This window comes from Parus major, chromosome 2, assembly GCF_001522545.3.
Source record: "Parus major isolate Abel chromosome 2, Parus_major1.1, whole genome shotgun sequence".
In the NCBI taxonomy this organism is placed as follows: domain Eukaryota; kingdom Metazoa; phylum Chordata; class Aves; order Passeriformes; family Paridae; genus Parus; species Parus major.
Window position 1 is genome coordinate 52,796,208 of NC_031769.1, and position 26,147 is coordinate 52,822,354.

The window sequence follows — 26,147 nt, forward strand, 5'->3', positions numbered from 1 at the left end:
TTTGAACTAGAACAGTGTTATCTACATCTAATAATATCTATATCTAGCTATGCAATACAACAAGTTAGAGTGTATCTTCCTGACTCATAATGTTTGCTTTGTCTGATTTTAAATTCTAGTCTTTAAATGGATACAGAAATCACCACTACAAGTTGATCCACGATATTTTGTCATGCTAGAGAATTAGGAGTTTCCATTAGATAATTACCAGAAGTGTGTCTCATACAGGAAAAACAGTCAATTGCTGATGTAACAGGATTAACCAATCCAGCACAGTGATCCGGCCCACTTTTGACAGACGTTATATGTGAGTGTACACATGAGAAGTACAGTATAAAGCTTCGCATTATAAGTACCACAAAGAGGAACTTCAGCAGTTCTTAAAGCACAATACAGCAGTCTCCTTCTGAGAGTCAGGACTAGAGAGGTAAAACTTTCAATCAGCTTTTTTTCCTTTAAAACTGAAACTTTAAATTCCTGTGCATGCTGTTGCATACTGTTAGGGTTATATTGAATGAATGCATATACAGAACTTTGCAGTTCAGGTAATTTGTAGAAAGAGTCTGAACCACCATTTCTGTATGTATTCAAACACATTTCTGTATGTGTTTTTGTACATATATGCATATACATGTAAGTACAAATAAACCATGTATCAGCGGTATCGGAAGACTCGCTTTTATAAAACAGTGGTTTTTAGAAAGTTATGCTTTACATTAAATCTGTCATCATCATGGCATGCAAGCAAAATATGCTATACCTCTATGTAACAGAGATTGTATGCGATAACTGTACCTGTAGTATATGGCAAGCAACCTATACCCCACAGCAAGAACCCAGACATACTTGTCTGTATTTTATTTTGATTTATGCCTCTCCCTTACTTTTCATCAGACACTGTTAGGATAGGTGCTATATTAGAACTATATATAACTCCTTTAATTATGTCATCTGTTAGTACATCTAATCATGAATGCATATTTTCATCTGAAATTATTTTTTCATCCAATTAAACTTTTAGTTCTATTTCAAGCTGACTTTCAGACTTCGTATAATTACAACAGACTTTGGGCTGTTCACAAGATCCAAGAAAATTCGATGTATTATAGAGAGGTTTGTGTTACAAGGATGTGTTTATAAGAATGGCTGCAGGGTTTATAATGCTGAAAGACCTGTAAGTGTAACAGTATATAACAGTATAGCAACTGAGGTCAGTAAAACACAGATGAGGGGGTACTGTGGATGCCTTATAACAGTAAAAGACTTATAAAAGATCTTAATTGAAAAGGACTAGCAATATATAACATTTGTAAGACTTTAGTTGATTGTTCAATTACTTCTGTATGTTTCATTTACTCTACCTATAATTCCTTGCCTGTCTCTTAGCCCATGTGCCTGTAGTCATCTCATGGAAATTAGAGACCTTTCAATGCTTATATTTATAAATTACTCCTTTCCACTGTGAAATACAATGGTTGACAATAATATACTGAGAGTTGAATATTTGCTGGGTAGGAGGTAAGCCTATCTGAGAAGACAGAGATGTGTGAGAGAGAGAATGAAAGGAATGAAAAGAAAGAGGGTAAACACTAAAAAAAGAAGGAGCTGCTCTAAGAAAATCTGTGCAAGATAATGCCTGAAAGGGAAGAATCTCAAAAGTTATAGTTAGAGCTATATTTTTCCATTACCAAATTCAAATGTAAGTGAGTTTGCAAACTTCAACTTTGCTCTGTAAGGAACAGAACGAAGAGGATACAGAATGTAAAGGCAACCTGAAGCCATAGCAGTGGCACAGGGAATGCCTTTTCACTAGAGAGCAAAGCCCTCCGGGGCATAAACTGACAAGGGGCTACCAACACTAGTTGAAACTCCTGCTTCTTGTAGTGCTTTAGATTTCTTTTAATTTCCAATGTCTTATTCTAATATTATGATTGCTCTCCGTGATTTAAATGAATGAAGTAATAAGTGCCTTCTAATAACAATGGGCCAAATGTAGATCTTACTCAGCCTTCACTCAGACAGAATTATTATTGGCATCGATGAGGGATTTGCCTGAGTCAGAAGCAAGTATGATTTGGCCAGATGACATGTAAGACTTTTCACATTCAAAGCACTTTTCAGGCATTGCTTGATTAACCCCAAACCTAAATATATCTACCCAAGAACTTCCAGGCACAGAAGTATAGCATAGAAGCGGGGATATTACATGGCATTACCATGGCATCTCACATATATGTACCAACTCCTGCTTAGGCTTTCAGTGCCTGACTGCATATTGCAGCTGGGGAGTGTATCATGTATTATACAGCCCTCCAAACAACAGTGCTATTTTGTGCCTGTCAGACCTCTTGGCAGTGTTGATAACCCCCAGCACTTAGAAGTGAGCAGAAAAGATTTTCTTCTACTCCAGGCAGAATAATGTTCTGTTCAAAATATTCAGAGCCCCTTCCCTCATTCCCATCTCATTCACAAGCTATTTAACATCTCCTGCTATCCCCAACAATACCAGGCAGGACCAAGAGCAAGGTGCTCGTTAAAGATTTCACTCTTTTCATTCATTCATGTTTCCTCTGTTTAGTTAAGCCAGTGATACTGTTGAAGGAATAAAACAAACAAAACAAAACAAAAAGAAAGCGAGAAAAAAGGGGGGGAATGACAGCTGGGGGGGGGGGGGAGGGTCAAACAGAGACGAAAAAAAAAAAGGTGAAAAAAGAGTAAATTTACAGGAATGAGAAGATATTTTAGAAAGGGGGGGAGGGAAGGAACCACGAGTAGTGATATTTGAAGAGAGGTGTGTGTTAGGGGAGCAATGAGCATAAGGAAGCCAGCCTGCCTGTTCCTCCCCCTTCCTAATCATAGCCTTTACTCACAGACAAAACTCCCTCCCTCTCTCATTCACTCACTCACTTTAGGCCAATCCGTCCTCTCTCTCTCTCTCCCTCTCTCTGTGTCTCTCTCCTACTCTGAGACAGAGTCAGAACTCTTCTCCCTGACAGCCACAAACATCTACAGCACTTATTGCATTCAGAGAGGGAACCTGCAAACAAAACTTCACAGAAAACTTTTGGTTCTTGTTCCAGAGAATTTGCTGAAGAGAAGGAAAAACAAACAAACAAACAAACAAACTAAACCAGCCCCCAAAAAAACTGTTCGTGAAGGGGGAGGAAAAGCAGGGCCTTTTAAAAAGGGAATCACAACAACTTTTGCTGCCAGGATGCCTTTGCTTTGGAAGAGAGGATTACTGTTGGTGCTTTGCTGGATTATAGTGAGGAGTTCCCCAACCCCAGGATCCGAGGGGCACAGTTCAGTCACTGACTGTCCATCATGTGCCCTCGCCACGCTCTCAAAGGATGTGCCCAGCTCACAGCCTGAGATGGTGGAAGCAGTAAAGAAGCACATACTGAACATGTTGCACTTGAGGGACAGACCTAATATCACCCAGCCAGTGCCCAAGGCAGCACTTTTAAATGCCATCAAAAAACTCCACGTGGGAAAGGTGGGAGAGGATGGCTATGTGGAAATAGAGGATGATGTTGGAAGAAGAGCCGAAATGAATGAAGTTGTGGAGCAAACCTCAGAAATCATCACTTTCGCAGAATCAGGTGAGTGCTTGAAAAACAAAACTGTAAAATATCTTTTGTGCCCATACTGAAAAATACCCTTTGTGCCAAAAGTGCAATTAACTTATTTTCTTCTCCTCAGCAATAATGTTTTCTGCAGGATTGTAGGATGAGACTTGGGGGAAGGGAGAGGGAGGAATGGGATGGGGGGGTAGGACTCTGAAGGAATTTGATTTTTCTGGCTTAGTCTTGGCTACAGATTACACTTGCTAAGCACAGTCAGTCACACAGGGAGGAAGCTCTCTAACCAGTCTTGAACATAAAGTCAGGCTGCAGCAGGGTCCTCCAAACTCTGCCTGTAAATCCAGAGTACTTGCAGTAAAGGGCTGGATTGCAGAGTTCATGGTGAAAGAAAAAAGGCTGTAGCCTTTTGGGGAGTTTATCAAGACAGAAAGTAAACTGCAAACTACTTCAGAAACAACCCTTTCATGTAAAAATTATAGTGGAAGTTACAAAATCAGATGAAGCAGTTTTAAATTTTAGAAGTGAGAGGGCTTTTTTGTGGGTTTTTCCTTTTTTTTTTTTTTTTTTTTTTTTTTTTTNTTTTTTTTTTTTTTTTTTTTTTTTTTTTAATTTAACACAGCATCTTCGGCAATAAAGAGTTGCAGGGACTGTCAGATGACTTCAATAGAACGGGACAAGTTGCTGTAGCTGATCCAATTTGTAATGCAGACTTCTGCATACTGGAAAAAAGATTCTACTCCTAAAACACTCCTGCCAAAAAATGAAACCTTGGTAGGGTGTATTTTGAACTATTTCACAGTTCTTTTTCCCCTAACTCTTAGGCAGTAAGAGCTCAGAACATACATATTTAATAAGTAAAGTCTTAAGGCTCACATAAACTGCCCATAGGAAACAGCTCTAAAGTTGTACTTTGCTGTCTTGTTCCTACATTAATAGGACCAGAACCCATTTTAATTCAACGTGTATGCATCTGCACATATATCTGTTAGTGTATGTGAGTATGCTAATGCATGCATCAATAGCAGTTACTTGCAATAAGTCTATCATCTAACTAACAGCAACTTTTTATGATGCTGTCTAGCCAAAGCATTTTTCCTGTTGCCAAGACGGTTTTAAAAGAATGTCATTGTTTTGTTTGGTACAGCATATGGTAGGCAAAGTATGCAAAGGAACTCCAAGCATTTTTGTTTAAAAGTTTGCTGCAGCAGTATAAACAATTAAGACAACACTCAGAGTTTCCAGTCCTGAAAACCTGTTGACTCAGATGTTCTGATTGCAGGGAAGCCATGCACAAGAAGTGTGCATGCTTTTAAGTGCAGACATTCCTGCTGGCTGTCTGATTTCCAACTGTACAAGGAGCCCTTGCCTTTGGAGCCCTTGTCAATATACACATTATCAGTTCTTTCAGCATGAGAGCTCAGGCTTTTCAGTTTTTCCATCCTCTCCACTTCAGAAAGCAGGGAGAAGTTGTCAATGCCAGAGGTCATTAGAAGCAGGAATAGCTCAACGTTAGTTTAGAAATTAATTTATAAAAGCAAGGAAACCTCTAAGCTATCTATGAGTCGGATTCCCCACCTGGTTTTCAGAAGCTCGCTCTGAGCACAGTGGAACACATATGGCATGAACAGTGGTTTCTCTTCACTGTGCGAGTCGCAATCATTTGTAAACACATTATTGTCTCTCCTGAGCTCTGACACAAAGGAATTTGGAATTTGATATATGCCTACTCTGTACAATACCCTCCAACGGCGGCTCCCGAAGCCATTGGCTCTTGGGGTCACGTGAGCAGCAAACCCCATGCCATTGCCCACACACTGGCCAATCATCCCGCCACCGATCCCCCGCCACCAGCCACCAACACTGACACGTCGCTCAGCTGGATTCACACAGCCTTCTCCTACTGCTGCTAGACAAATTTCTTGAAGAGGACTTATGTTATGGAGCTGCAGGACAGGGGCATCCACTGTGTTCTCATGCTTTCTCCTCCCTGCCACTGTTCTCTTCCTTCATACTAAGGCGGTCCTGGATGCCCAGGCAGGAGGGCTGCTCTGTCCATTTTTTCCATACCTGCTGCCTTTCCATACCTCTTTGATTTGGGACAAGGGAGACACAATTAGCAACCTAAAAAACCAGCTCTGGTTTGGGCTTATAATGGAAATGATAAATTCGCTCTGTGGAGTAACTTCAGATTACTGAAGCATATTCTTTATCTATAGCCATTCATATCTGGTGACTTGCTAACATCAGAGGATCTACCACATTTTACAGGTGCCAATGCTGCAACAACTTAAGCTCTACTTGAGATCCTGTCCTCTTGTACACTGGGAGTTTTGACTGTCAAATATTAAACCAGTATTTTTTTCCTGTAAAGGAAAGTGAGGCAAAAAACAAGGGCAAGTGACATGTCATATAGGAAGTATGAGTTACAGAGACAGGAATAGAATATAGCCACAGGGACAGTCTCCACTTTTCATTCTGTGGGAACTGGGAATAGCATGAAGAAGTTTAAACACCAAGCAGGAGAATAAACATGTTCTGCTCACAGCCAGGTTAATGTGTTTCCTGCTTTTAATGTCAAACTCACTCTGCCTCGATAGAGGGCAATAAGAAATCAATGAAAATGAGAGAAAACACATTGTATCAAATAAAAGTGTACAAAAAGAAAACCAGGACTTTAGGCTTCTTGTATCTTCGGATATGGCTTGACATAAACCAGCCTTACCCCATGCCTTTCAGATGCCACATTTACTGCTTCCTTTTATAAAAAAGTAGTATTTCCATCTTTCATCAGCCATATTCTCAAACATACAAAGAAATGGAGTGAATGAACAAACAGCACCCTGTGCATGCAGCTCTGGCTTGAGACTATTTTCTAAAATAGACCAAAATTCAAACAAGCACAGATTTCAGACAATTAGAGGGGAAATAAATGCAACTTGTCTGAAACACAGGTGTAGTTATGTCCAGGAAATCGGCAAAATAGTTGGCAGGTAGTTTTCACAGCTAACAAATTCAGACAGATCTCTGCAAAACTAATGACTGTGAGTACTGGGCAAAAGTTACAAATGCACCCTACTGTCCTTTGGCACTCTTACAAGTAAAACATGAAAATTTCTACTTGCATATCAAACTAAGATTACTAACCCTGATTAGTTCTGCTGTAAGGGTAGCTGTGCCAGAGTTCTGCGTGTTACTTCAAAGTCTTAAAAACAGTTTTTTGAGGAGAGAGGTCATATAATTTTGTGGCAAGGAAATCCAACAGGTTTGATAACAGAGATATTCAATACTTATATTATTTACTACTCTACTAACTCGTTTATTATTTTAAGTAGACAGCTTATTAGGCAGGTCTGGGATTTTGCCAACTGAATTTGATCCTGGCAACTAAACTACCAATGAAATGCGTTGCTAACATCAGCCCCTGAGAAGGTGATAAGAATTATTGGATGGAAATACTGAAATCTAAAGGTTTATCATCAGGAGAAATTCCAGGGGGAGGAAAAAAAAAAAAAAAAAAAAAAGAGAGAGAGAAATCTGCCAGCTATTTAGACCACTTCTGCTGTTTTGTACTACTTCATACAGAATTCAAGGTGAACTGACTTGATCATGTGATGCCAACTTTGATGTGCAGAGGGATACATGTATGTACATATTCATGCATTTTCTCAGAAGACACCTACCCTATGCAACCAAGCTGAAGTTCAGGAGGAAAAAAACCCCAAAGGATATGCTGCTTATGTATTTTGGATAATTTCAACAATTTTCTTTTGAAAATGATTATATTTGAGGGTACAAGTATTCCTGCTGAATAAAGAACGGCCACGAGAGGGCACACTCCTAAGGGTTTTTGCTCCACACGAGGCAACCTTCCTGCAAACCCTTATTTTACCTAATTGGATTCTGAATCCCAGAGACCTTTATGCTTATCTGTAGCTGCTCTGAGTGGGGCTCGTTTCTCTCTTATAGTTTAAAAGGCGGGGATTTACTGGAGTTAAAAGCTTCAAGGAAAATAATGCAGGAAGGAAATAGGTAGAAGGGTAAAAGATAAACCGATGGATGCTAGAAGTGCTGGAAATCTACAGAGATCAGAAATTATAAATATTTTTTTTTACAAGATACTGAGAAATGTGACCATGAATCATCATCTGAGATGATTTGCTCATATCTTTTTTTTTTATTGCAATCTCCTCACTTTTAGAAAACAAGCCCATTTTCCCTTGTGTTTTTTTTTTCTTTTTTTTTCCCCCCTTGGCCTACCAAATCAGAAGAAGTCCTACCAGAAGAGGAAAGCCACTCTGTGTTGATTTGTTTAATTGTATCAAAATGTGAGAATTCAGGAGGCTTGTATGGATTAGAGAACAACCTGAGAAAGCACAGATGAATCTAGGAAGATGGGAACCAGTTTAGAAAAACATACCTTCTGAGGTATGTTATAACAAACATTCTGACAGACAATAAGTACTGAATGTGTCCATCTCTGTGTAGCCAGGCCCACAGTTTTGTGTACTAGTAGGGAATATCTGAATATGTATTTGCCTGTATGTGTGTATAAGAACATGTATGTCCTTACATACAGGTGTGCCAAGGCAGACATGCTCATATACCTGTACCTGTGTCCATACCATTCCTGCAGACAAGAATGGGCATTCATGTGTTTTCCTCTGTGCAGGATATATCCACCTTGCATACACATAAGTGATTCATGGTGAGGAGTTCTTATATCTATATTTATATCTAGATATGCCTATGAGAAGGCAATCTCATTTAATGCAACAGAGCTTTGCAACGTTGATTTAGGATTGAATCTTAGTTTACTGGAAGCAACTGGAAGTTCTGTAATTCATTTCAGTGAGCTTGGGATTTGGGCCTTATTGCATAGAAATTAAATATTTTAATGAAAACAGACTGGCAGCCTCTGATCCACTTAATTTTAGAATTTACAGCAAATTATTACAAGTATGCACAAAAAAATTGCCCTCTCAAAAAAAAGAAAAAAAAAAGAGACAAAGACTTGGGATTGTTTTTACCTTGGAATATTTTACTGGTGTAAATGATACTAAACTTTGCTTCAGCTATTTTAGACGTAAATGAAGAAATCAAATAAAAAAACCCCAGCTTCAACCAAACAAACACCTTTTTTGTTTCTAAATATTTAAAGCCATGTGGGGGAAGGGCTTTCAATTTGGAAAGAACTCAAAGCTGTGGATGTAAAGTGCTTCCCTCCTAACAAAATAGCAGAGGAGAGTCAAGGTTCACCAGAACTGAATTATTTCACATTCTGAATGACCTTGTCAATGCCTCTTTGGGTTAACTTTTCAAGAAAAGGTATTTAAAGAAAGTAGCTGCTGCTTCAANCCCCAAACGCTCTGGGAATAGTCCTTTTTCCTGATTTTCTTTTTCAGTTTATTTTTTTCTTACAACAAAATCTCCCTTTTCTGGCAGCTAATGGTAGGTGAGCATAAAGATAAGGTATTAATTGTGCCGTTATTTCTCCTCCCACTGTAAGAGGCAACAGAAAGAGAGCAGGAATGAAAGTATGCAACCTGGATGACCGGTCGGATAATGAATAATCAGAATAAATTGTTTGCCAGTGATCCATAGGCTGAAATGCATTCACAGAAATGGCCACTGTCTAACTGTGGCAATAGGACGTTTGTAATCATCAGTCTGCCTAGGGGATAATTACCAGACGATAACACTAAATTCTCTGAATAAATGCTAAGCTGCAAAGAATTCATCTAACTCCAGTGGTCACTCATTAGTAAACATTTTGAGCAATTATCTCTCAATAACCATGCTCTTCTCTTCACTCTCTTTAGAGGAACCTTTCTAGTAACCTATTTTTTTTCTGTCTCCTGGGGAACGGAAATGAGAAGTGAAGGGAAGGATGCTTTTGAATGTAATTACAGATTGGCACGCAGTACAAATTCCCCCAAATCTAAACATAGGCAGTAGTAAAGTTAGCAACTAAAAAAGGAAAAAAAAGCTTGCTTTGTATGGAAAAACAGTTCACTTACAGTATAATGTAAAAACGTTTCAAAATTAAGCACCATTGAAGCATAGAAATTTAAAGCAATAGCACCTTCTTACACACTGAGCATTTTTCAAAGGAAAATAAATCCTGTGTATTAAGAGAAATTAAGAATAAGCCACATTATAATGTCTATTATATTACACACATAATAAAGGATAATCACTTTCATTATTAAAGAAAAAGCCTTAATAATTTAACAGCATATAGTTAAAAAAATTTCAATATCTTATTCTACTCTAAAGAAGATACTCTCAACTGTATAGGTTCAACCCCACCTAGTATATGTATGTAGCTTGAGCTAACAGGGCTTGATCTTGAATCCCGCTGCAAATTGCAAATAACAGAACTTCAGCTGCATAGTTAAAGCCGTCCGTACTGAAGGAAGGATCCTTAGCCTCAGAGGAAGAGCACACTGGCCCTGCAGATTCCTGCCAGAGCACAGCAGGAGCTACCTCATGCAGGGCTGCCCCTCCAGACCCCCCGTGCCTGGGCCCTGCCAATCTCTCCACGGGCTCCTGTGCATCACCCAAGTGCTGCCTGGGAGCGGGTGCTGACCACAGAGTGCTGTGTGTGAGCCCTGGCCAGCTGCTCCAGAGGTGGAGAGGAGGGTACCTGTGCAGGCTCCCCTCTGCTTGCATGTTCAGATTTCTCTCCTAAAAAGGTGCATGAGCACTAGTGAAGAGAAAAACAGATATGAGAAAACTCCCATGCTATATATACTGCTACACTCTCTTTCCATTCAGTAACTCCTTCCATTAAACCTTTTACCATATATGCACTGCTTCTTAGAGCTTGTATTTTTAACCACTTCTCACATCATTTGCTGGTGTTGCTCGCCCTGCAAGACTGCTCCTTTGGCATCACAGCCCTCCTTCTGGAAGGGACTTTGCTCAGCAGTAAAGCAGAGAGGTGGCCTCTCCAAAGTTTTGGGAAAGGGAAGTGCGGAAAAGCAATCAAAAGGAGCCCAAAGCAATCCCTTGTCTCCTTTTTCCTATCATGGCTGCCTTCTGCTATGATAACAATCCAGGCTGTTGACATTGCTGTTTATATGAGCATGGAAGTGATGAAGGCATTATCACTGTTGGGCTGTGGGTCTTTCCTCAGCAGTCAGGCAGGAGGAGCAGGATGATTACAAATGGAAAAAGACCCTTGAAAATCTGCTGTGACAAATGTAAAGGGTAAACAAAATGTAATTATGTAATTATGGAAGTGATGACACCCCCAAATTTCAGGAATCTCCCTTTTACCTTCAGTTTGGTGAACAGTATATATTTCTGAAGCTTTGATCCTGACCATTAATTCAAACCTAAAAGAAAAGACTGCTAAATCCCTAAAAAATATTTCAAGAAAATTAAATATAGATTTATTTTTTTTTATCTCAGAACACTTGAAGAATTTATTTTATTGTAGCACTGAACCTTTTGGAAACAAAGATCCTGTTATAAAGTGGATGTGTAACCATATTAAGCCAGATCCTAGGGTCTCAATTTGGTTTTAGCACAGGCCAAACTCTGATTTCAAAATGAGCTTGTCTGAGAACAGTGACCTCCTAAAAACTGCAGGATTCATACCATTTGTGCTGTGTGATCGTAACAAACTAGTTGTGAATGTGGAGAGAATTCAGAAAAGCTTCGTTTTTTCCTAATGTGAAAGCTTGCTTTTTATCCTCAACCTTGCACCATTCCCAGTCTCCTTCTAAAAAGACCTATGAAAGGGAAAGTGTTTTTTAATTTCTATAAAACCTTTTATTAGTTATGCAGGTTTCAGGATTTTGTTTCATTCAGAAATATTAGGCTCAGATAAGCTTCCTGCATCTTTTTGCATTAGAATATTAATCCACCATTTGTTTCTGAAAATGTAGCTAACCACATCCAGAGAGGCTGTTATTGTAGCTAACAACCTACAAGGAGGCTGTTATCCCTGTATAAGGACATATCTTAGGCTACCTTGTTCAAGCTCACTTCCCTTAAGTAAAGAAAAAGCAAGTACTTATGTACTTTCACCATACTGTTCAAATATTTTTAGTAATGAGGAAGAATTCTACTTTCACACATAGACGAGCATTTTAAAAGCTATTTAAGAGGGTTTTTAAGGTCCTATTTCTTTCATGTAATATTTGTCAGAAAGACTGCTTGCATCACTATGCTTCTGGCCAGTGCAAAAGGTAATATGAATATTTGCTGTTGCAGATACATCACTTCGTAACTATTTTCAACTCCCACTAGCATGGAAATAGCAGAATATGAAATACCATGCGCTAGCACTTAACAGCATTACATTATTCTGTAATGCAGGACTGCCTGGCTTTTCAGATTAGGTGGGTCATACAGCTTCTTCCACTGTTGAGTCAGGTCTGCGCACCCCACCTGCTTTCTCCAGAGCAGATGACCAGACCAGGCTTTTTGACCATGTCCAGCACAGTTGATCTGCTCATGCACAGGACCCCTGCTAGTGCCAGAACTGCTGTCCATGCCCAGCTTGGTTTCTCAAGAATACAAAATAAGCATGGCAATTCTCAGTAATTCATGCTTATTCCACACACAAGTTTGTGAGCTCTGAGGAAAGACAGTGGCTGGGAAGAGGCTGCTGGTGCCAGAAGACTTTCTGTAGCTTGATCTAAATCGCCTTTTTTTTCCACCAAGGTTTGCTTGGGCAGAGGCAGCAAGCAGAATGGGTTGGATGGAGAGTCTTGATAGGCAGCAACCCACCCTTGGCACATCATCTGCCTTCAGGTTCCCTTGAAGACCAGGTCCCCCTCAGAAAGGATTTATCAGGACTGGAAAGGGATAACCTAAAGTTAGAAACTTGGTTTAGAAGAGAGAGTCAGGGGAATAAAGCCAGAGGCCAGCTGGTTCTTAGAAGTATCCATTCTCATAGAGAACACTCTAAAACATCTCTGCATACAAGGCAACCAGCCTTTTGGACCAGACTTCTTTTGGTCTGGAGGAATGTCATTGTACAACTCCTCGTGCTCTGAAACTGAATCAGGACTGAGATTGGTGTCTATCAGCTGACCTCTGTTCCAAAACAGCTGGCAGCTTTGACATAGTTTGATTACCAGCATGGAAAAGAAACAGCATTAGCCATTCAGTCATTATTGAATAAATAAATTAAAAAATAATAGTAAAAGAGTAATTTCATCAAGCTTCACAGTACTGGTCAGCTTGCTCTGTCTTTTCTATAAGCTACTTCCTTTTCAAAAGCACAGTCCTGCTGGTTCATGTAGCTCCCTGAGAAATAAATGTAACTCACTCTGGAGACTGGCATCAGCAGTCTGTGAGGCACAGTTAACACAAACCATGTGTTTCCATATCTCAGTGACAGTTAAAGTCTACAATTTCACACTCTCACTTACAGGGAAAACAAAAACAAAACGCTGTGCCCTTTGGACAGTGTAATTCAGAAATGTTTCTCTCTTTGACCTGGGAAGCCCATGAGGGACAGCTGAATATGTCAGTGCCAGTACTTCACAGAGAAAAAAAGCAACAGGTAGCTCAAGGGGCAGCACAGCTTGCCTACAAACTTCAGAAATCAGTAACTCTTGAATCTGCAAGGGAACACAAGGTAGATGTCTCTTGTGATTTTGCTCCAGTTCTGTCTCACCTGAGAATGAGTGAACAGGGGAATGGTAAGGGAGGCTGTACTTGTGAATTCAGTTACAGTGGGAAGCAAGGAAAAGAGCCTTGCTACAATGAGGACATTTTTTCCTGTATATGTCCAACCAGTTCTGTTTTGATCGCCATTTGCTGTTTTTAGGGTGCAAAGTTCTGGTTCACTGACAAGAAAGATTGCTGCACAGAAAATTTGGTAAAGAACTATGGGCAGCTCAAGAATAAGATTAATGACAAATTGATAACTATGAGTACTGTTTCTTTCTCACTAAGGCCAGATATCTGTACATTGCAAATATGTGACCCCAGTCCACCCTGGCCTCCATGCTGAGAAGGAACAAAAGATGTCATCAGGGCCTTTTTCTTTGTCAAGAAAAAAGTATCTCTCTTGAAAAAATAATATCACCACCACCCCCCAGCTAATTCATTCTCTCTTAACTTCTTCATGCTCTAGTGATCAAATCATTAAACAGCCCTCATTATTCATTCCAACTTCTGCCAGGGATATGAGCTCTGTATCCGAGAAACACCTCCTCACCATCACAATCATCATAATGACATCTCAGCAAGTTGATACAATTATGCCAGAGAACCATCCCCATAATTATACAGTTCTTTAGCTCATTTCTCACTGTATTCACCATTACTATAATCACAGCAAGTACAGTGTGTTAAATTAGGAACAGCATCTACAGCTAACATCTAACAGGATGAAAAGCCTGCCTGCTGCAGTTCTTCAATTCTTTACAATATAACTCTGCAAACTTCTTAAAGCTGAGGTTCATATGTTACCATGTGTTTGTTTTTGAAACAATAGATATTTTAAACTCATTTTAAGATGCAAATGAAGGATGTATTTTTACGGAGGGAGAAAGGGTAAACCTCTTTTCCACATTTTCAAAGTATTGCTTAACAATTGGCAGCACTGGACCTCATTCCCTAACCAGATATTAGGTGTAGATTTTTATGCATATGATACATATGGACTGCCATCACAAAGCATTTTTGCCTTTCAGCTAACAGTGATCACAAAGACAGCTTAAGCAAGTGAACCCTTGGCACCCACTGATGCTTATTTGCCAAGAGATGACTATATTGTTACTATGAAAAATGCTCTGGTTAAAATATGCTGGAAAACAGGCAAATATATACTTTTCTAAAAAGGAAATTTTCACAAAATACAAACTGAGGAGGGGGTGAAGGAAGGTTAGAACAGAAGATCCATAAAAATTTAAAGAACCAAATAGAAAACCTAGGGCACTTCATGCCTGTGGAAATAGTAACAGAAGTCTCTTTAACAAAATGCAAGCAGACATACTAACAAGTTCTTCCTGTCTATTTCCATTTACCAAATCAGGCACAGCCAAGAAAATGTTGCACTTTGAGATTTCCAAGGAAGGCAGTGAATTATCGGTGGTGGAGCATGCTGAAGTGTGGCTCTTCCTGAAGGTCTCCAAGGCCAACCGGAGCAGGACAAAAGTCACCATCCGCCTGTTTCAACAGCAGCGGCAGCCAAAAAGCAATTCTGAAGGAGCAGAAGATACAGAGGATGGGGGGCTGAAAGGTGAAAAGAGTGAGACTTTGATTTCAGAAAAGGCAGTGGACACCCGTAAGAGCACTTGGCACATCTTCCCTGTCTCCAGTAGTGTCCAGAGACTCCTGGACCAAGGCAAGAACTCTCTGGATGTGCGGATTACCTGTGACCTGTGTCAAGAGACTGGAGCCAGCCTGGTGCTAATGGGCAAGAAGAAGAAAAAGGAAGACGATGGGGAAGGGAAAGAAAAGGAAGCTGGAGAATTCACAGGAGAAGAGGAGAAGGAGCAATCACATCGGCCCTTCTTGATGATGCTTGCCCGGCACTCAGAGGATCGCCAGCACAGGCGACGGAGACGAGGCCTGGAGTGTGATGGCAAAGTCAACATCTGCTGCAAGAAGCAGTTCTTTGTCAGCTTCAAGGACATAGGATGGAGTGACTGGATCATTGCTCCTACAGGTTATCATGCCAACTACTGCGAAGGAGAGTGTCCCAGCCATATAGCAGGCACATCTGGTTCATCATTATCTTTCCACTCCACTGTCATCAACCACTACCGCATGCGGGGCCATAGCCCCTTTGCCAACCTCAAATCATGTTGTGTGCCCACCAAGCTCCGGCCTATGTCCATGCTCTACTATGATGATGGCCAGAACATCATTAAGAAAGACATACAGAATATGATTGTGGAGGAATGTGGCTGTTCATAGACACTGGTGTGCACAAGACCCTTCTTTTTAAGAAGAAAATGTATCAAAAGCCCAAGAAGAGGAAAGACCAGACATGGTATAATATTTTTTGAGTGAAACAATCATCAGAAATATAAGCAAAAACAGAAGAGAGCAAGAAAAGGGAGAGAGAGAAAAAGAAATAAAAATAAATTATGGAGGATCAGTAAAGGCTTCAGCTATAAAAAGGAAAAAAATGTCATGAAGCTGGGCTTGAATAAGATAGGTCTGAATGTTGGTTATGGGTTGGGGATTTCCCCTTCCTTTCAGTATGCTCCTTATCTTGTTACATAGTATACTAAACATTAGTTACCACTAGGGGAAGGAAGTTCTGTTCCCTCCCTTAGTTACCCATCAGGTCAAGCCATGGTAGCAGCTCATCTAACCCACAGAAATTTGGACAAAGTCCAATAGGTCAATGAAAGCCATGTGTATGATCACTACAGTCACTGGCGCTTTCCCCCCACATTTACAGAGCAACTGAGTAGGTGTGTTGTGTTTGTGTTTGTATATATATATGGCTATGTATTTATATACATGTCTTTATATATACAGACACAATACAAATACATGTACTTAACATTGATCAAGGATCAATAGTGTGCAGGTGTGTACACACCTTCATCTTCTGCACTACATTTACAAAAAAAAAAAAAAAAGAGAAGAAAAAAGGAAAAAAGAAAAATGAAGAAAAAAAACAGAATAAAAAATTAATGAAATTAAAAGTTACATTCTGTAAAGGTGCTTACAATGTTAGAACTATGCAACCTAGATGGTTTGAAACTGTTTACCTGCAAGAGAAAGAAAAAAAAACAAACCAGAGAGACTTTTTTTTAAAATGGAAGTAACTTGTTTTAAAAAAAATCATCAGTGAGAGATACTTGAAAGGAACATGTTTGTCCAGTTACTGGAGACAAACATTTCTATATTTTGTAAAAAAAATTTTTAATCGTTTACTATTTGCACTACAATGGTGTCTGACCTGTCTAATCCTTATTTAACAAATATTTGCAAGGGAGGGTGGTTGGGTGTGGGTGGGGTTGAGAGCTGCACTTATTGTGAGCTATACAAGAACTGCTACAGCACACAAAATAGCTATTTTTATTATTATAATAATTATTATTATTTTGTACCTTAAAATGAATAGACACATACACCAAAGACATTTGTGCAAGCCTCTATAAAGTCTGTTTGTGGTTGGTACCATTCACCTGTAATGAGTTAGGGTTTGAATTCAGAGTCAGGGGGGTTGATTACATTCAGGCTAGAATATCTGTTAACCAGTTGAATTCAAATAGTGCCCTCAACAGAAAATTGCCATTTGAAGTAAGCCCAGAAAATCCCTGGGATTTGGATCCAAGGTGCTCGGATCTGAGGTCCATCTGAGCATAATTGTACTGTTTTGTATGTACAACACTGAACTTGGCCCTGATGCACAGCAAATGTGCACTGTAGGGAAACAATTTCGTCCAAGGAATATACATATATATGTATATATTTCTGTATATATATATGTATGGATACACAAGGTATAAGCACTTCTGGCTTCATTTTACTGTTCTTAAAACAATGAATGTTTGTGTGCAAATCACAGTATGTTAAAAGATTTTTTGTTTCTTTCTGCCAAGTGGGAGGCTACATGTTCAAAATGGTATTTGTGCTAGAGAAACCTAAAGTGCTGGTATACACTTAAAAAGTGATGATGTAAAATTGCAAGCAGCCTTGGGCCCTGTCCACCATTGCTCCTGCAAATATACAGAAAATGGCAACTGTGGTTGGATTTCTGTTTGGAATATAGTCTTTGCTGAAATACTGGCTTTCTCAACCACCACCCTCTAGCATGACAACTCTTAATGGGTTTGCGCATTACCTGTAAGACCTAATTTTCAGTGTCAATACCTAACCTGAAGGGTCCAACCTGTAGGGCATAGGTAGATAGTAGTTGTTTTTTAAAAATTTTTCGCTGTCATATTTAAAAGAATGTTAAACTTACATCTGTCTTTGGGTAGGGGGAGATGATAAGAGGGAATGGGAGAAACCTTTAGGCCCTGTTTACACTGAGTTTGAGAACCCTGAGCCTGAAACTTCAGACTCTCACAGGTTTGCTGAACCAAGCCCGTTAGCTGCCTTCTGATGGGACAGGCTTCTAAATGCCTTTCCTGGAACGAAGTACTAACATGGCTCCCCGTCTTGTTGAGAGCACAGTCTGTTAAAAAAGAAAAAAAACACAAAAAAAAACCAAAAAAAAAAGAAAAAGAAAAAGAAAAAGTAAGAAAACTGAAAAAAGATAGCACAATATAACCCAGTCACACTGGCTAGGGATAGTGTGTTAGCACCTTCATGGCAAGAACCATGTTTAAACAGTGTAATCAGGGCCTTCATTTTTTGTCAGCCAAAACTGTTTGTGTGTGCATGTGTGCGTGTGTGTTCTCTGCGTGTGCATATGTATGTGCGCATGGGCGCATGTCCGTATTTGTATGTATCTATAGAGATAAAAAAGAAAAGGGAAAAAAAAGAAAAAAAAAAAGAAAGAAAAAAAATAGCCCTTTCCTCTGTTGAATAGGTATCGACATACATGCATATAGCTAAGTTTTCTATCTAATTTATTCCACAATATTTAGATTGCATAGTACAGCTAATTGGTTATACATTTATGTACTTTTTATACAACGCATTTTTTTACAGACTTGTTTGCAATTTGCAAAAAAAAAAAAAAAAAGTTGAAAAAATATAATTGGTTAAACACTAAATTTGTCACTAAAGTGTTCTGTAAAATATCAAGGCTTTCTGATTTAAATTATTTGCAAAAGTTTCTTGGGTTTTCTGTGTTTTCTTCCTGGGGAAAGGGAGGGTTACCAAATGCTAGCAGGAAAATTATCAGAAAAAATAAAAAAAAAAGATGCACAACTAATTTATCTTTATAACTTTAACCAAGTTCCTGGCCCTGCTTATTTGAAACAGAATTTCTGTTGATTTTTCTAGAAGCAGAGCCAGGCTTTGGAACAGCAGGAGCAGGGACACAATATGATATTCTCCTCAAAAACTGTGAGAATTGTTGAGAAGTGTATCATTTAGTTCACTGGTCTTTGTACTTGGCCTTAAAATTGGATGCCCCAGAACCCTTATTTATACCATCAGATGTCCCAGAATGGTTACTCATGTCAACAGGCCCTTTGATGTCAACTGGTCTCCTAACAAGATCAGTAAAACTACTTATATGGGTAAAGTTGTGCCAGGTCGAATCACAGGTTCCTTCTGCTGTGAGCATTGTCAACAGAGAGAAAGGATTCTGAATGAATGGCACCATAGCCAACACCATTAAATCATTTAAATGAGGCTGTTTGCATCATGGTGGATCTCTGAGCACAGTGGTAAGGGAAGCGGGTCAGATGGCTCACATGGATAAAAATTATTCTCAACAGTGATTATTTAGAGAGTATTGGAGACCTGAAATCCCTGAAATTGGAGACCTTTTCCTCGATGACAATGGCAAAGCTCCCACTGTCTACTAGCAAAGTAGTTTTAGACTGATGGCTTCTCTGGCTAAAGGAGAAAAATCCTTGAAAAAATAATTCTGATCCTGAATTTTTACAGATTTAAAGTGATGAATAGGGACTGACCTGAAAAACATGAAACTAGCCTGAGACAACTTCCAAGTGAGGAAAGAAAATAGGATTTTAGATATTGTGAGCATGTTTCATGATAGCTACACCAAAAACAGGTAGAAGTTTTCAAGTCAAGAAGTTACTATTCCCAGGCCCTACTTTTTAGCTTTCACTTGTGTGTGTATACTAGTCACAAATTTTAAAGATTTCTCCCTCCAAATTCTAGAATCAGTCACGGGGTTTTGATTTGTGGTCAGAGTTATTTAAAGCAGGGGGAAATGAAAAACTGTATGATAAAGTAAAATAAGAAATTGGGATGTTAATCAAGGCTGACTGATTCCAGCAAATAGCCCATCCCTGATAATTTGATTTAATTAAATCTGCATGTACTTAAAATAGCATTAGAAATTGTTACCATATTTAAGCAGTTCTAGGGCATGCAGCCTTAAAAATTACTTCTACTTTCAGGTATGACTGTACCAAAAAAAAGAAAGGCTCTTAACTACTAACACATTCTTTTCTATATAACCTACTTAGTGTTTATATTGAAAATACATTTTCAATATACACTTAATCACAGAAATGCATTTGTTTAGTACCTCCATAATCTTCTTGCTTGAGAGTTGACTACATTTGGTTGTCTTTCCACATCTCCATGTCAGGTGCTCACTGGATACAAAGCCTAAGGTACTGGCATAAGTGCATGCTAAGATGTTTCTTTGGGAGGGCTGAATGTATTTGTATTCTTTAGATTTAGCAAAAGGAAATGCTTACAGATGCTTGTAATTATTGTGCACTCATATGGTCTAGTGCCCAAAACCGTAGAACTGAGTGAAATGGGAGTTTTGTCATTGACTTCAACAGAAACAGTCTCCTAACAAATCACTGCAAAGTAGGGCTCCATTATATATACCCCTTTTTTTTGCATTTAGTTGAGAATTAACCCCTCAAGTTCATTTAACAATGACACCACAAGACCGTGTAGAAGCTAGCAGCAATATCTCTTAGGTAGAGAAGTTCAGGCATCTGTAAAGTCTATGTGCAAAATTAAAAATTGATGGACTATAGTTACTCTTGTAGAATTGTGCCTTACTCTGTAAGCAATGCCATTGATTTTCAGAGGGTCTCCTTTCCTAAAATGCTACCAGTCAGCACCAATATATTGAGCAAAATCTATTTCTGAAGTGTAGGTAGATACAATGGAAATTATTAAGTTCTTTAAGTTAAACCTCATGTCAGTAGTGTGCATCAGTATAAGAACCAGATGCTAATCCCTTTCCTTACACTGAAAAAAGCTTTACTCCCCCATATGCTCTCACTGCATTACATGTGGAGTAAAACGTTTTCAGCATGAGTAAATAAAAATCATAACTTGATCTTTTGTGAACAACTAGAAGCAAGGTTTTCATGGGCTGAAACAAGCAGCACTTCTGGGTTTTATAGCTATTTATTTTTTGAGATATAATGAATCTGTTAATTCTCAATGGGTTTCTTTGTATTTAAGTACTTTCTAAAACAATACATTGACAATGGGTTGAAGATATATATACACATATATATTATCTATATATATGTATATAGATATATCTTCATAATAATATGTATATATAAAATATAATATGACATAATATAATATATTATGTTATATTACATTGTATTATATTATATATATACATATTATATATATGTCTACAGTATATATATATACACACGCAACTATATATATGTATATACATATATATAAATTATGAAAGCCAAGATATTATGAAGCCTATTTTGTTTTTATCATTTTGTGTTTTGTTGTTGATATTATTATTATTGTTGTTATTATTATTATTTTGCATACTACATGCAGTGCTTTAACCAATGTCTGTTTGGCTAATGTAATTAAAGTTGTTAATTTATATGAGTACATTTCAACTATGTCAATGGTTTCTTAATATTTATTGTGTAGAAGGACTGGTATTTTTTTTATTTACATTATGTTTAAAGAGGTAACAGTTTGATATGTTCTCATTTGTTTATATTAGAAGTTATTTATTTTCACGGCATTCCGTCTGGTATTTTGATATTTGGAAGGCATGCTACCTATACTTTGTACAGTTAGTGGGCAGTATTCAGCAGCTCCCAGTAGATTTTTAGGCCCTATATTAAGTAAAAGACTTATTTGGGCTTTTTATTTTAGATTTTTCCTATTGATTTGCCAGGACCACTCAGTGCACTTATTGCCAGACACTCTGCCTGCGTGACCAATTTATTCCTACTGTATTTACCCAGGAGAGAGGACCAAAAACACCTCTGGTGTAAGTCCAGTGACTTCAGTGAAGTTATACCAGAGATGTATTTGGCTCACAGAGAAAATACTTGTGCAAATCAATGCAAAGAGAAGGCAGAAAGAAAGAGTCTTTGCATTTGGAATGGGATTTCAACATGTTAAAAATGTTTGGATCAGCTGTTACTTTATTTTACTTTGTTCTTTTTGTTATTTTGCTCTTTCTTATACAACAGCAGCAACAACACAAGTGAAATAAATAAAGGGAGTTTCACCAAGCCTTGTGTAATCATTCCTTAATATGTATTCCTTGTTGGGAAATTCATGGGAACTTGGGAAATAATATCTCTTTGGACTGAACAGCATTATATCTTTCTCTTCAGAGTGAGTATGTTAAATGGACATTTGAATTCATGGCCCAACAAGTAATGGAATTTTAGGTTGTTCACTTCTCCTTGTGAAACACATGGAGTACAAAAACTAAAGCCAACTGCAACTTCCATTTGCCTGTAGACTGTTAGGTCTTCAGCTATTATCACCACAATTCCCTTGAAATAATCCAGTACTAGATGCTTACACAGATAAAAGGGAATTTTCATTACTAAGAAAAAAAATTTGGAAAGCTGTCAGTAAACATGGGTTAATTTATAAATTGATAAATTGTCAGATTAAATGATCAGAGGCCTGATAACAAGCATCTGATTCCTGCTCTTAATGAGAAATTATCTGAGTATCCTCATATTTGAAAGTAGAGTGAATTTATGAAGGATTTTCACCAGTCATTGCATTCCTATGGTGATGAATGGACTCATGCTACATTCCAGTGGGGTGAGAATTCTGAAACTGATCTTTAAATGGATTATTTGCATGGTGCTCAAGCATCACTGCTATCAGCAGGTCTTTAAATAATTAGGCACTGGAAGCCTTTCTACAAAGCCTGGAGAACTGAATTGGTTTTCTTTTAATGAAAATATATCTAAAAAAAAAAATAAAAAGTCAATGCAATCAGTGCAAGAGAAAGCATTTGTTTCAGAGACCACTAAGACATTTTTGAATATTTCTTCCCTTCATTATGATCACTGTTCATACAGTTGGACTCAGTGATATTAAAGGTCTTTCCAACCTAGATGATTCTATGATTATTATTGCCAGCAAAGACAAATCCAACTGTATTTGGAAGTTGCTGTAAGATAATAAAACCATAAGAGTTACTTGATTCCAACTGCTAGTGTATTAACCTGGTACAACTGATCCTTACACTTGAGAGCTATCCTTTCTCTGTTATGACAGAGAGTGCCATACTAGATAGTGCAATCCAAGTGTTTTCCATTTTCTCCAGCCATTTTATTTACTTTTTCCTTTAAGAATGCTGTTGAGAATTGTTGCTATTGTATAAACCTGTTGAAATGCTCCATCTGAAAAGAACAGTGGAGAACTAAGAGCTGCCTTTTTCACAGGTAGAACAATATGCTAATACTGAAAAAACAAACCTAAACAAATTAGACCAAGTTAATAATATACAAAGGCAGATAATACCAAATTATTCTGGTAAAAAGATACATGGATAGTTTCTACTCAGTGTGGATTTCATACCTTAGAGGAGCATCTTCACACTGCTGCTTTGGCTATTGAGTCACTGGATTAGTTTCAGTGAATATCATGATTCTTTCCATGTTTGTCAACAGGCTAACAGAGTCAAAGTTTTGGCTGCCCTCAGTGATTCATTTCTTACTTAAGTTTGTCTGTCTCCTGGAAATACAAACACAGACTGAAGTACTGCGTAGGGGTCAGAGTGACTGTCCTCCCTTATACTGCTGATAGAAGTATAGCACAGTGATCAAATCCATGGCTTGCAAATACCTGCTGCCCAACTTCTGTGACCTCTGGGTGCTTCGTGGTTTCAAAAGAGCTGTATCACTTAATGTCACCATATAGTCTCATCTCTCCTGTCTACTATTGTTTCTCATCAGCTTTGCTAAAATTGCATTGACTTGTGCAGGATAGTGCAGAAAGTCACTATCTGCTAGAGAATCCCAAATATTCCCTGCACTACAGAGTTAAGTTAATAAGGTTTCCTTTTTCCCTCCAATAGACATTGACTCTGGCCACCAAAAGTGAAAGAGTTGGGAAAAAGGTCCATGTGACTAGACAGTATCTATACTGTGAGAGGGAACGGGTTTGTCTTTGAATGGCAGACACAGGGACAAATTTAATCCCTTCTTGTGAGACCCTACCTGGAGTACAGTGTTCAGCTCTGGGGGGTTCAGCATAAGAAAGACATGGACCTGCTGGAGTAAGTCCAGTGGATGGCCACAAAGATGATCAGAGAGATGGAGCACCTCTCCTACAAAGACAGGCTGAAAGAGCTGGAGTTTTTAAACCTGGAGAAAAGAGAGCTCCTGTGAGACCTCAGAGCAGCCTTCCAGTACATAAAGGGGGCTACGAGAGAGCTGGAGAGGACTTTTTACAAGAGCCTCCAGTGCCAAGACAAAGGGGAATGGCTTTAAACTAAACAGGGTAGATTTAGATCAGATGACAGAAATAATGCTTCACTGTGAGGGTGGTGACATACTGGCACAGGATTCCCAGAAAAGCTGTGGATGCCCCATCACTGGAAGTGTTCAAGGTGAGGTTGGATGAGGCTCTGAGAAACCTGGTTTACCGAAAGGTGTTCCTGCCCATGGCAGGGAATTAGATGATCTTTAAGGTGTCTTCAAACCTAGGTCATTCTACAATTCTATGAATTATTTACTATATCTGACTCATACAGTTTCTATTACATTAGCAAATTACTGTTTCTGAGAAGATAGAAATGTATACCAACAGAATTATGGCTTCTAGAATGTCATATAACAGCAGACAAAAACAATATAGCAGCTTTATTCAAACAAAAACATTCAGAGGAAAGTTGGCAAGAGATACTAGTGGAGATCCCTAGAGGGGCTCTTGAGCAGACTGCTCCTCCACACACAGAAGAATGCCTCTGATGGCTGAATTAGGATGCAGTTGGCTTGATCTTAACGAAGGCAGGTGGGTGTTACAGAACAGGTGTTACAGACCTGGGTGGCTTAACTGAAAGCAAAACGTAGTCCTATTTTCCAAGAAAGATCACTGAGTATAAAGGAGCAGTAAGTAAGGTGGCAGAAAATATGTGTACCTCACTGAACTACATATGAGAGTGATCAGAGTTGAACACCTTTGAAAAATATGAAGATAACTGAAATCTGTCTAGAAGTAAAGAAATTCCAGTTACAGAATGCAATTATACAGTTTCACAGGGTCTTTCTACTGAAGGAGCCCGTTCAAAAGTCTAAATCTTGGTTCTCAGATGAGTTATGTGTCTTCTTCACCGACTCAAGGTCATGTCAGCCCGAGAAATCAGGACAAATCAGGCACAAATCAGGAAGAAGACACAGCACCACTTTCAGACATCAGACACTCATTGCTTTTCCCACCAGGAGAGTATTCAGAGGCCAGAAATCTGAGTCTGGGCAGACAGATTGGTTAACAAGTGACATACCACACTATTACATTTTTTTTTAATTTCTAGCAGATGACACAACCCTCACAAGCAATTCAGGCCCTTCTCAGCAATGGAAAACTACCTTAGTATGAATCAGGTTCAAATCTGGCATGCTTTCAGATGCATACCTTTTCATAAAAATCCTACTCCTTTCTCACGCTTTCAGTGGGCAGCCTGGTCATTTGTACACAGCCATTGTGATGAAATTGTCTTTAGGTTTAGGCTTCAGGCTTTGTTCCTCCATTCCTATTTCTATAGCCTAAGAAAGTACCCTCAGGCATTGGAGCTTTATGCCACCCCCACATGTCTGGTCAGGAAGAAGACAGATCAGATAAATAAATTAATTATGTCAACAAATAAGAGACATTCTCTACGAATAGAAACTCCAAGTCCAAACAAGAGCAGTCCAGTACTAGACCTGCCCTGCCAGTGACCCACCCAGGTACTGAGAGGGTCTGTAGCATCCAAGGAAAAGAAGAAAGACTGCAGAGAGAGAAAACACAGCAACAGGGGAGTGTTTTCAATTACTCCTGGGCAATAATAATCACATCAGGTCATGACGCAGAGATTGATATTTTTGCTGCCACAAATGTCTTCTTCAGAGAGCATCTGGACAAGAGGAAAAGAAGAAACTTCTTTGCATAACCCAACTCAATAATCTATTATCATAATATTGTTCTGAAATAGGAAGAAGGTAAGTTGTACTTGTCCATCTTTCCACCTTCTTCTGCTACAGCAGAAGAATAAAAAGCAAAATTTAATGAAGACTTCAAGAGGCTAAAAGGGATGGCTGAATATTTCAGAGCAGATTGCAGACTATTTAGGGATACTGCAGTAGAGTCACAGTACTAAAAACAGACCAAAAGTCAGTATGATGGGACAGTAGAAAAAGTCAAATTTGAGGAAAAATTGAACAGAAATGTCAGTAAGTAATTCTAAAAACATATTAGATAAAATTGCAAAAGAATGAAAACAGCCTGCAAAATCCATAATATCTAAGAATGAGCTAAAAGATCAGATAACATAAATTACAATAAGGGTAAATGTGTGCTTGCTATATGGAAAACCTGTTTAATTTCTATGAAGGAATTAACAAGTTCATGGTAACCCCCCAACACATTGACACAGTCAGTTTGGATTTTTCAGGAGGAAGTTACAAATATACCCCCCTAACTCTTCCTAAAGAAACCAACCTATCATGCAATAAAGAAGACAGCACACAAGTAATAGTTTTAATTAAAACAGATGAGAGAAAA

The 26,147-nt window shown here is 38.6% G+C and overlaps 1 protein-coding gene across 2 annotated transcripts; it reads left to right on the forward strand.

Moving 5' to 3' along the window:
- The first annotated feature begins 337 nt into the window (after positions 1–337).
- Positions 338–16,150, forward strand: INHBA (inhibin subunit beta A). 2 transcript variants are annotated; one of them, XM_015618991.3, is made up of 3 exons: positions 338–427; positions 3,081–3,602; positions 14,587–16,150. In XM_015618991.3, exons 2-3 carry the CDS (start codon positions 3,215–3,217, stop codon positions 15,471–15,473), a joined length of 1,275 nt encoding a protein of 424 aa, XP_015474477.1. In that variant the 5' UTR covers positions 338–427; positions 3,081–3,214; the 3' UTR covers positions 15,474–16,150. The 2 variants fall into 2 exon arrangements, with proteins under 2 accessions (XP_015474477.1, XP_018861225.1); XM_019005680.2 differs by lacking the exon at positions 338–427 and having other exon boundaries at positions 2,796–3,602.
- Positions 16,151–26,147: the final 9,997 nt, after the last annotated feature.